Source organism: Quercus robur, chromosome 3, assembly GCF_932294415.1.
Source record: "Quercus robur chromosome 3, dhQueRobu3.1, whole genome shotgun sequence".
NCBI classification, from domain to species: domain Eukaryota; kingdom Viridiplantae; phylum Streptophyta; class Magnoliopsida; order Fagales; family Fagaceae; genus Quercus; species Quercus robur.
In genome coordinates this window covers 55,205,820-55,217,022 of record NC_065536.1, presented here as the reverse complement: position 1 = coordinate 55,217,022, position 11,203 = coordinate 55,205,820, and the positions used below count along the sequence as shown (strand labels likewise).

The following is an 11,203-nucleotide window of genomic DNA, read 5'->3' as shown; positions in this document are numbered from 1 at the left end:
ATAAAATAAAGAAAAAAGAGAACAACAAAGTCGGTCAAAAGGGTTCAAAGAGTAAAATAGTTAATGCATTTATATTCTACATTTTCACTCATTTTCTCTCCAATTTGGAAATATTAAAGTTTATAGGCCAGGTGAAAATCACCAACCTCATTTTTTCATCCCTTCCATGTTCTCCCAACCAAATTACCAAACAATACTTTCTATAAAAAAAAACATTTACCAAATAATAAAAGGGAAATCCATTAATAATTCATTTAAAGAAAGTTTTTATGCGTTATTTATTTATTGGCTAATATTTGGATTTAATTAATACTATCACAATAAAAGAAATAACTCTATTGATTAAAATTTAGTGGCATTTTTTCTACTTGTAGCCTTAGACAGTTGCATCAATTGCTTATAGTATAAAGCCGGCACGATTTGATTGAGAAGAAAAATGAGATTATGGAAAAGATAGTTTTTTTTTTTTTTTTTTTTTTTTTTTTTTTTTTTAAATTTACTATATTGCTCATATTACATGCTCCATAAAATAAGAAAAAAGAGAACAACAAAGTCGGTCAAAAGGGTTCAAAGAGTAAAATAGTTAATGCATTTATATTCTACATTTTCACTCATTTTCTCTCCAATTTGGAAATATTAAAGTTTATAGGCCAGGTGAAAATCACCAACCTCATTTTTCATCCCTTCCATGTTCTCCCAACCAAATTACCAAACAGTACTTTCTATAAAAAAAAAAAACATTTACCAAATAATAAAAGAGAAATGCATTAATAATTCATTTAAAGAAAGTTTTTATGCTTTATTTATTTATTGGCTAATATTTGGATTTAATTAATACTATCACAATAAAAGAAATAACTCTATTGATTAAAATTTAGTGGCATTTTTTCTACTTGTAGCCTTGGACAGTTGCATCAATTGCTTATAGTATAAAGCCGACACGATTTGATTGAAAAGAAAAATAAGATGATGGAAAAGATAATTTGTTTAAATTTACTATGTTGCTCATATTACATGCTCCTTAAAATAAAGAAAAAAGAGAACAACAAAGTCGGTCAAAAGGGTTTAAAGAGTAAAATAGTTACTGCATTTATATTCTACATTTTCACTCATTTTCTCTCCAATTTGGAAATATTAAAGTTTATAGGCTAGGTGAAAATCACCAACCTCATTTTTCATCCCTTCCATTTTCTCCCAACCAAATTACCAAACAATACTTTCTAAAAAAAAATAACATTTACCAAATAATAAAGGGAAATGCGTTAATAATTCATTTAAAGAAATTTTTATGAGAAAAAAAAAAGAAATTAATATTTTGACAATTTATTTCATTTTTCAATCAAAATTTTCTTAAAATAAATTGTTAACCAATACCTTTAAGACACTCGTTAGCATGACCCAACAATAAAATAACTTTTTATTTTATCTCTTTTTTTTTTTTTTCGCTTCCTTTTCATCATCTCTCTTTTCACTCCAAGCAAACCTAAACTCAGAAATCATTTATGATGCATGTCACTCCTGAAAATGGTTGTTAAAAAATTATAAAATTATCCTCATGTGATTTTGAGTTTTTATTTGAATTTGAATATTTTTTTAATAAAAAACTATAAACATATTAGTACCAATTTACAAGCTCTACACCTCCACTTAAGCGCGTGATCCACAACATTAATCATGGGCCTTGCGGATCGGATCATCAATATAATATACAAAAAGAAACTCCAGATATTTGATATCTTTCTCTTTGAATGAGATCTCAATTCCAGTGTTTCCATTATTATATAATTTTAAGACCACAATGGATCTATGCTAAGATCATTTATTTACAATATAATGGTATACAAAGTCAACGGCTCTCACTGAATACAAAATAGGATTTATGGCTACACAAACCGTTGAGAATAGTTCTAAAAATGTTTGCATTTAAGAAGATTTGATTGCAAGGGATAAGGGGGCAATTACAGTTGGGAGGTTGGGACTTTGGTAATGGAGAGAACCTTCCAGCTCTGATCCAGCGCACCAGTACTCGATAGAAACGCCGAGAATCTTTTTTTACTTTTGTTTTGTTTTGGTTTTTTTTGTTTCGTTTCGTTTTGATTTTTTGTTTGAATTTAAGAAGAAACATCTAGAATGAAAGAATCATATATATTATCCAAAATTTTATTACCATATTTCACTCCGCTATTTTGACCGCTGATATAGAGGCAAAAATCTTCAATCTTTTCGGTATAATTTTATCCGTCCCAACATTTTGCTATATCTTGTGAGGTTATATCATCGACATGTGGCACCAACCCATACCAAACTTGTCTGCCGCGTAGGAAAAGAAAAGTAGAAGGCCAAATTACAGAAAACACCCCCACTCCCTTTATATATTAATTTTTTTTTATCTCAAATAATTCTAATAAATCTAATTTTTTTTTATCTCAAATGATTCTAATATTTAATAAATTATAGGTAGTTAGTTATTATTAGTTTAAATTTGAACAATTGAAATTAACTTTTTATTCTATCAATAATAACTCATAACAATTTGTCACTTAAAATTTGTTATAAAAATATTATAAAAATATTGTGAAAGTAACATTTCTCTTCCTTATATTCACTACACGCATGTTTGCTTGTGGATAATTATAACAAAAATTATGATTTTTATGTGGTCCTATAACTTTTGTATCTTATTTAGAATTATTTATTTCTTCATAATTTAGAATTATTTTTTGTTAAAACTTAATTACAAATAAATCAACAAAAGTGAGATTGATGGATCAATTGATCAGCTAGAAAATCTAGAGACTTACCTAATTTCATAACATATGAAAGTGATCAATAGTCCACTTTTAACATGAATCCATATATATATTATCATTCAACTGTTTGGTAATGTTGTTTGTATTTTTTAAAAATATGTGTGAGTAAAAATATATAAAAATAAATATATTATTATTTAAATACTGAAAACTGTTATTTAAAACACACTATCAAATAGTCCCATGTCTCTTTTTTTATTATTATTTTATTTTAGAAACAAGAACCGACGTCTCTCTAATTCATCACTATTCTTCATGCGTTCAAAATTTAAAAATTGACGTGTGTGTTTTGTGTGACAAGGACAATAGCCTAGGGGTGTATTTGCCATTTCTCCTAAAAGGAAATCAATTGGTTGGCAGTATTGTTTGTCTTGTTGTGAGGTAGGGGAATGAGAAAATCGTGGCAAGCCTTTATTCAAAGTGTGAAGCTAAGAAAATGAAAAAAAGAAAAGAAAATTCATGCTATATAAAAAAAAACTTGTTAAGAACGTTGGCCTTTTTTTCTTTTTGGCCTTTTTTTCTTTTTGGTCTTTAAAACATGGGGTTGATGTAGAATTTTTTATTCTTTGAACCAATTCTTTGGGCGAGCCTTCTTTGGTTTTTTCATTCTTGGGGTTTGAAGAAGGTTCTGCTCTCTCTCTGCTTTAGAAAACATAGCCTCCAAATAGTGATTTTTTTTCTCTTACAGAGTGAATATTTTTGTTTCTGGTTTTGAATCTAAGTGAGAATGATCAGATGGTGGGTGCTTTCACTGCAATTGGCAGAGCTGTTTGTGAGCTCGATGGTTCATATGCTATATGGGTTTTACATATTTAGCTCTGCCGTGGCTGGTGATCTCTCTCAGGCTCTGAATGAATGTTTGTTTAAGGCTAATAATACGAATGTTGTGGTCAAAGAAGACGTGCCTAAAGGGACAAGCACCAATGTTGATAGTCTGCCTCCTATTGTTTTAGTTCATGGAATTTTTGGATTTGGCAAAGGGGTATGTGAATATTTCATTTTTTTCTTAAATGGGTTTGGATTGTTTTTTCCATTTCGTGTTTTTTACGCTTCCAAATTAATCTTTTTGGTTTTTGTTTTGGTAAATTTTTTCTGGGTTTTTAGAGATTGGGAGGTTTGTCGTATTTTGCTGGGGCAGAGAAGAAAGACGAGAGGGTTTTGGTGCCTGATTTGGGCTCTTTAACAAGTATTTATGATAGGTATGTGCCACTTTTTAATGGGGTTTTGGCGTTTTTGGTTCAGCTTCATTCATGGCTTTCACTTTTTATTCGTTAGCTAATGGGTTTTGGGTTTCAGGGCTCGTGAATTGTTCTATTATTTGAAAGGAGGGCAGGTCGATTATGGTGAAGAACATAGCAAGGCTTGTGGGCACTCACAGTTCGGACGAGTTTATGAACAAGGTTCTAGTTCGCCTGCTTTGCTTGGAGCTCTATATTCATGATTTTTGTCTGTTTCAATGAATGAAATTTGTCTATATAATAGTTGGCTTTAGTTGAATTTGAATTTGTCTTCTTGTTGTTGGTGTGGATTGGTAAATTACTAGTTGTTTATGCTGTTAGGAAAGATGAGAGATAGAGTGGAGACAGGTTTGAAATTAGTACCACATTCTCTGATACCATGAAAAATTATGAGTTGTCCCCAAAACTTTAACAATGAAGAAGGTGAATTTTAGTCACTTAACCATTATTCTAATAGGCTGTAATTGCAATGCAGGGAATTATCCTGAATGGGATGAGGATCACCCTATTCACTTTGTGGGGCACTCGGCTGGAGCACAGGTTGTTCGCTTGTTGCAGCAAATGCTTACCGATAAGGTTAGTTGAAATTGTATTATGTAAACTAAGGAGAACCCAAAATCTTCAAATTAAAGATGGTTTGTAATTTTATGCTCATATTGTTTGCAGGCATTTGAGGGGTATGAGAATACCTCAGAAAAATGGGTATTGAGCATCACAGCCTTATCAGGAGCCTTCAATGGGACTACAAGAACCTACTTAGATGGGATGCAGTGAGTTTCGTTTAAAACTTGTGCTTTTTCTTAGAGCTTCAGTCTCTTTAATTTCTATTGCAGCTATGGAATTCTCTAACTTTTGTGTTAGTTGTGAAATTAAGTCCAACCATCGAGTATTGAAATAATGCTAGCCAAATAAGATTATAATAGATAGCAAACTAATTATGGGTGTAATTCTATATATTGAGGGGTGGATGATGGGAAGGGGGTGCTGCTGCCGGGGTGGGGGGGGGGGGGGTGATTCTTCAAAAAGCAAACTGAGAGCAAAAAAGAAACAGAACAACTAGAAAATAACTTCACTATGAGTACTGCTTGCAAATGCCCCGGAGAGGACATGTGATCTCTTTTCTAATAGCATTTCCTTCTCGCACAATAATCGGTGGCTGTGGATTCAAAACTCAGTGTGTAACTTACTAGTAGAAAGCATAAAAAAGAGAGGCAGTTGGTCTATGTGGCCATGTTAGCTGATCATCCTAATGATATGTCATAATAATTGCCTCGTTAGATTATACATCAAAGCTAGTTTCATTTTTGTATGTAAAGTTGGATCATGGTTATAATTGTTGGCAAATTATGCTATTATATATTTTGACTAGTTTTTTCCTGATTTTCCCTGCATTAAAAAATTTCCCTACGCCTAACTTGTGAAGGTGGTTTGAACTTGTTCCAGGCCAGAGGATGGGAGAACCATGAAACCTATAAGTCTGATACAAGTGTGCCGCATAGGAGTGATAATATATGATTGGTTTGACATTCCCTGGCTCAAGGCATATTACAATTTTGGGTTTGATCACTTCAACATGTCGTGGAGGAAAATTGGTTTTAGGGGTCTTGTTCATGGCCTCTTGGGGAATTCAGGCCCATTTTCTTCAGGGGATTGGATCCTCCCAGATCTTTCAATTCAAGGGGCCATGCAACTCAACCGCCATCTAAATACCTTTCCCAATACATTCTACTTCAGCTATGCTACCGAGCGTACTAGGAAGATCTTAGGCATCACAGTTCCTTCTAGCATACTTGGCATCCACCCATTGCTATTTATAAGAGTATTGCAGATGAGCCAATGGCGTCATCCTCCTGATGTCTCTCCCCCTTATAAAGGCTACAGGTATTTATTAAAATGCATGTGTTCTTGTATCTACTTATTATCTAGTACCTGTTCTCCAATTACTTGAGGTTTTTATTTTGACAAATGATTTTGACTATATAAGTTTGGATCATTTACTGAATTTCTCTCTGTCAATATCCTAATCAAGTGTGACACTACCACTATTAATTAGTTTGTCCTTTTCTGTAATGATTAAATCTCTAGAATTTGAAAAATACAGATGGTGGTATCCTCTTTTATATGTAAGATTTTGTGTAAATCAAGAAATTAAAGTTTTCATTTTGGAGCAAGTGCTGAATTTGATATCTGAAAAACAAAAATGACTATTACTTTAGTAATAACTAATTTGTGTTTTATAAATGCTTGTTCAGGGATGAAGATTGGCAGGACAATGATGGAGCCCTCAACACAGCATACATGACTCACCCTCGTCTTCCAATTGAACATCCAAGTTGTTTTGTTGAAAATGATTCAGAGTGTCAACCACTGCAACCAGGCATCTGGTAAGTCATGCTTCTTAGTAACAAAATTGTTTACCTAACACAGTTACTAATAAAATCCTATTTACTGTTTGGGCCACAGAGCTTGATTTTGGGAAATTCGATTTTGATTGTTTCTTGCATACACTATTAACAATACTAGATACAAAATGGTAATTTTCATAGACAAATCTTTCACCCAAAGTTTCAAACTTGTTTGAAATTCAAAAAATTTGACATCCGGCTTCAGTTTTAAGCCAATTCATATCATACAGAACTTAACTATCATGGTGTACATTTTCTAAGAATTTATAAATTGGATGTAAAAGAGATTACTTCCATTGCTAATATGTGTAAATTAAGGTGGCTTAACTGTCTGGCAGTGTGGAGTAATTAGCACCTAGCAATATGCTTGCTGGGGATCATGACATTGCTAATCATTTATATATTGCAAAATAATGAGATGGTGCTCTTTTTTGGACATGCATTGTAAACAACCGTTAGAGATCACTATAGCAAGATCAATCATTTTAGAATCGTGTCCAAATGCACCGTTACTGGCTGAAGCTAGTTCAGCCATATCAGTTTCTGCAACCGTAGTCTCATGACAGAGTTGTAATTCTCAAAGAAATGTACAAAACATCGAGAAAACAAGTAAATAGTCCATTTCCATAATGCCTTGGAATAAAATTGAAAGTTCAATATTGTTATTATACTTTTGCTTAAGGTTATGTTATTAAGAAACGGAATGACTTCTACTTGCTTTTCCCCATCCACTGCTTGTGGGCATTTCATCTTTAGACTTCGCTTTAATGCTTCTTCTTTGAGTCTGCTCAGAGATGGAGTCTGACGTTTTAACTAAACGCAGGTACTACAAGATTGTGGAAGCTGATCACATATTGTTCATCGTGAATCGGGAGAGAGCGGGAGTTCAATTTGATCTGATATATGACAGTATTTTTGAACGCTGCAGAAAGCATGTATTTAGGAAGGATCCACCAACATTACCAAACGAAGCACACCAATAGTTTTTTGTTTCTGTTTTGGTTTTTGTATCTGTTTCTCTCGCCTGATGCTCAACAGCCAGAAAATATATACTTCTGTTTTCTTGTTACACATTTTTCCTTTTCTTTTCCCATTGTAAATGTAAATTTAAATTTTTTTTTTTTTTTTTTTTTTTTTTTTTCACTTCACTTCTTTTCCCTTTCTTCATTGTACCAACTTGTCTTTGTAGCTTTATGAGATATATATTAGAGGCGTAGCTTATACACGAGCCCTCTCTGGTTTTTATAAAGTTAGATAGTACATCTCATGGCATTTTAGACATTATTCTCTTTCTGTTCATAAATATGTTTGGAACTTCATTCTTGAATTTTTTGATCACTCTTTTGTTTTGTTTTGTGTTATCAAGTGTTTATTATAATCTTCTAAAAAAAGTGTTTATTATCAAAAGAGGTGGGATTTAAACTAATATGAAATTCAATGATAGCAAGCAATCTTGTCTAGAATTTTTTTTAATTTTTTTATTATTTTTTATAATTGATAGAAATTTTACTCTATCATAATCTAAGTGTATATGTGTATGAAGTTCCCTCTTAGATATTTGAATTTCAGTCCTTATCCCCACACTCTACAAGTAATTATACTTGTGGAGTGATTATCGCACAAGGGTGTGCGGTGGTAATCTTGCTAGAATTGAAAAGTGGTGCTCAGGCCAAAAAAAAAAAAAAAAAAAATCGCACCATTTAAAGAGGAAACGTCTACTGAGGTGATTTATAGTCCTTATAAAACGGAAAAAATTAGACTTTTATTTTTTTGAAAAGTTAAAAAAAAAAAAATAGACATGGTATTTAAAAATCAAATAAATTTTAATTTAGATCTAACACATGTAGTATTTAAAAATCAAATCATCCAACTAAAAGTAGTAGGGAATTGGAGGGCTGTCTTAGAAATAGACCAATTTTTTTTTTTTTTTTTGAGAAAAAGAAATAGACCAATTTAACTATAAAGCCGGGCAATTTTTTTTTTCTTTTTAATTAATTAATTATTTTTTTGAAATTAAGCAAGGCAATTTCATGGTCACACTGTTTCACATTCTAAACATTTTTTGGTCACCACCTTTTCCTTTTGTATTGGAGGCTTAGCAAACATTATGATTTGAATTGGAATTATTGAGAAGATAACTTTGTTGATTTGTTAAAATTACATTGCAATATGAACCTGAATATTGTTACGATTTTTTAAACTTTTGTTAATGATTTTTTGAATTTTTTTTTTTTAAATTTCATCCTAATTTTGAACCTAAAATTTAATCATTTGGGATCAATTATGGATAATGAATATTTATAAAATAATATATATTTTAATTAAATACTCTTGAGATGACTAGTTTATTGATATATATATATATATATATATTTTTTTTTTTGAGAAAGTAGTTTATTGAACTTGAGATAAATTTTCTATTTAATTTTATTATTACACGTACATAAATATCCGTAGATTTATTCCTAACTTTAAGAAAGCATCCTTCCTTTAGAAGTAATTTCAACTAGAAGATAAAAGCAATTTGAAAATAAATAACAACTAGATTCTCCTAAGTTCTAAGAATACTCTATTGGACAGAGTTCTTTAAATCGTTAATACTAACTTAAAATTAATGTTTTAAAATGTTGTCGCCTCATCAATCCATCCAAGCATCCATAGAGGCCAGATATATTATTAACTCCCCCATCCTCTATAATCTTTGTTTTCTCTAAATTTGTCTATTGGCTGTTCAGATTGTTCTATTTTATTTTGAAATCTGAACTCTTTGAACCATCCTCTTTTTTTTTTTTTTTTTTTTTTTTTGAGAAAGTAGTTTATTGAACTTGAGATAAATTTTCTATTTAATTTTATTATTACACGTACATAAATATCCATAGATTTGATCCTAACTTTAAGGAAGCATCCTTCGTGTAGAAGTAATTTCAACTAGAAGATAAAAGCAATTTGAAAATAAATAACAACTAGATTCTCCACGAATTCTTAGAATACTTTACTGGACAAAGTTCTTTAAATTGTTAATACTAATTTAAAATTAATGTTTTAAGATGTTGTCGCCTCATCAATCCATCTAGGCATTCATAGAGGCCAGATATATTATTAACTCCCCCATCCTCTATAATCTTTGTTTTCTCTAAATTTGTCTATTGGCTGTTCATATTGTTCTATTTTATTTTGAAATCTGAATTCTTTGAACCATCCCTTTTTTTTTTTTTTTTTTGGAGAAAGTAGTTTATTGAACTTGAGATAAATTTTCTATTTAATTTTATTATTACACGTACATAAATATCCATAGATTTGATCCTAACTTTAAGGAAGCATCCTTCATGTAGAAGTAATTTCAACTAGAAGATAAAAGCAATTTGAAAATAAATAACAACTAGATTCTCCACGAATTCTTAGAATACTTTACTGGACAAAGTTCTTTAAATTGTTATTACTAATTTAAAATTAATGTTTTAAGATGTTGTCGCCTCATCAATCCATCTAGGCATCCATAGAGACCAGGTATATTATTAACTCCCCCATCCTCTATAATCTTTGTTTTCTCTAAATTTGTCTATTGGCTATTCAGATTGTTCTATTTTATTTTGAAATCTGAATTCTTTGAACCATCTTTTTTTTTTTTTTTTTTGATAAAGTAGTTTATTGAACTTGAGATAAATTTTGTATTTAATTTTATTATTACACGTACATAAATATCCGTAGATTTATTCCTAACTTTAAGAAAGCATCCTTCCTGTAGAAGTAATTTCAACTAGAAGATAAAAACAATTTGAAAATAAATAACAACTAGATTCTCTCGAGTTCTTAGAATACTCTATTGGACAGAGTTCTTTAAATCGTTAATACTAATTTAAAATTAATGTTTTAAAATGATGTCGCCTCATCAATCCATCCAAGCATCCATAGAGGCCAGATATATTATTAACTCCTCCATCCTCTATAATCTTTGTTTTATCTAAATTTGTTTATTGGCTGTTCAGATTGTTCTATTTTATTTTGAAATCTGAATTCTTTGAACCATCCTTTTTTTTTTTTTTTTTGTTTGAGAAAGTAGTTTATTGAACTTGAGATAAATTTTCTATTTAATTTTATTATTACACGTACATAAATATCCATAGATTTGATCCTAACTTTAAGGAAGCATCCTTCGTGTAGAAGTAATTTCAACTAGAAGATAAAAGCAATTTGAAAATAAATAACAACTAGATTCTCCACGAATTCTTAAAATACTTTATTGGACAAAGTTCTTTAAATTGTTAATACTAATTTAAAATTAATGTTTTAAGATGTTGTCGCCTCATCAATCCATCTAGGCATCCATAGAGGCCAGGTATATTATTAACTCCCCCATCCTCTATAATCTTTGTTTTCTCTAAATTTATCTATTGGCTGTTCAGATTGTTCTATTTTATTTTGAAATCTGAATTCTTTGAACCATCCCTTTTTTTTTTTTTGAGAAAGTAGTTTATTGAACTTGAGATAAATTTTCTATTTAATTTTATTATTACACGTACATAAATATTCATAGATTTGTTTCTAACTTTAAGGAAGCATCCTTCCTGTAGAAGTAATTTCAACTAGAAGATAAAAGCAATTTGAAAATAAATAACAACTAGATTCTCCACGAATTCTTAGAATACTTTACTGGACCGAGTTCTTTAAATCGTTAATACTAATTTAAAATTAATGTTTTAAGATGCTGTCGCCTCATCAATCCATCCAGGCATCCATAGAGGCCAGGTAT

At 30.6% G+C, this 11,203-nt stretch overlaps 1 protein-coding gene across 1 annotated transcript; it reads left to right on the top strand.

Annotated features, from left to right (window-relative positions):
• Window positions 1-3,310: 3,310 nt before the first annotated feature.
• LOC126718431 (uncharacterized) lies at window positions 3,311-7,702 on the top strand. The gene is made up of 8 exons (XM_050420617.1): window positions 3,311-3,792; window positions 3,915-4,009; window positions 4,107-4,210; window positions 4,524-4,624; window positions 4,715-4,818; window positions 5,492-5,929; window positions 6,301-6,432; window positions 7,277-7,702. Exons 1-8 carry the CDS (start codon window positions 3,538-3,540, stop codon window positions 7,434-7,436), a joined length of 1,389 nt encoding a protein of 462 aa, XP_050276574.1. The 5' UTR covers window positions 3,311-3,537; the 3' UTR covers window positions 7,437-7,702.
• The last annotated feature ends 3,501 nt before the right edge of the window (window positions 7,703-11,203 follow it).

Excerpts from the sequence above, each read along its gene's own strand:
- LOC126718431 (XM_050420617.1), top strand. The coding sequence starts at position 3,538 with ATGATCAGATGGTGGGTGCTTTCACTGCAATTGGCAGAGCTGTTTGTG. Across the intron at positions 3,793-3,914 it reads TTTTTGGATTTGGCAAAGGG|AGATTGGGAGGTTTGTCGTA; the intron begins GTATGTGAATAT and ends CTGGGTTTTTAG. Across the intron at positions 4,010-4,106 it reads TTAACAAGTATTTATGATAG|GGCTCGTGAATTGTTCTATT; the intron begins GTATGTGCCACT and ends TTTGGGTTTCAG.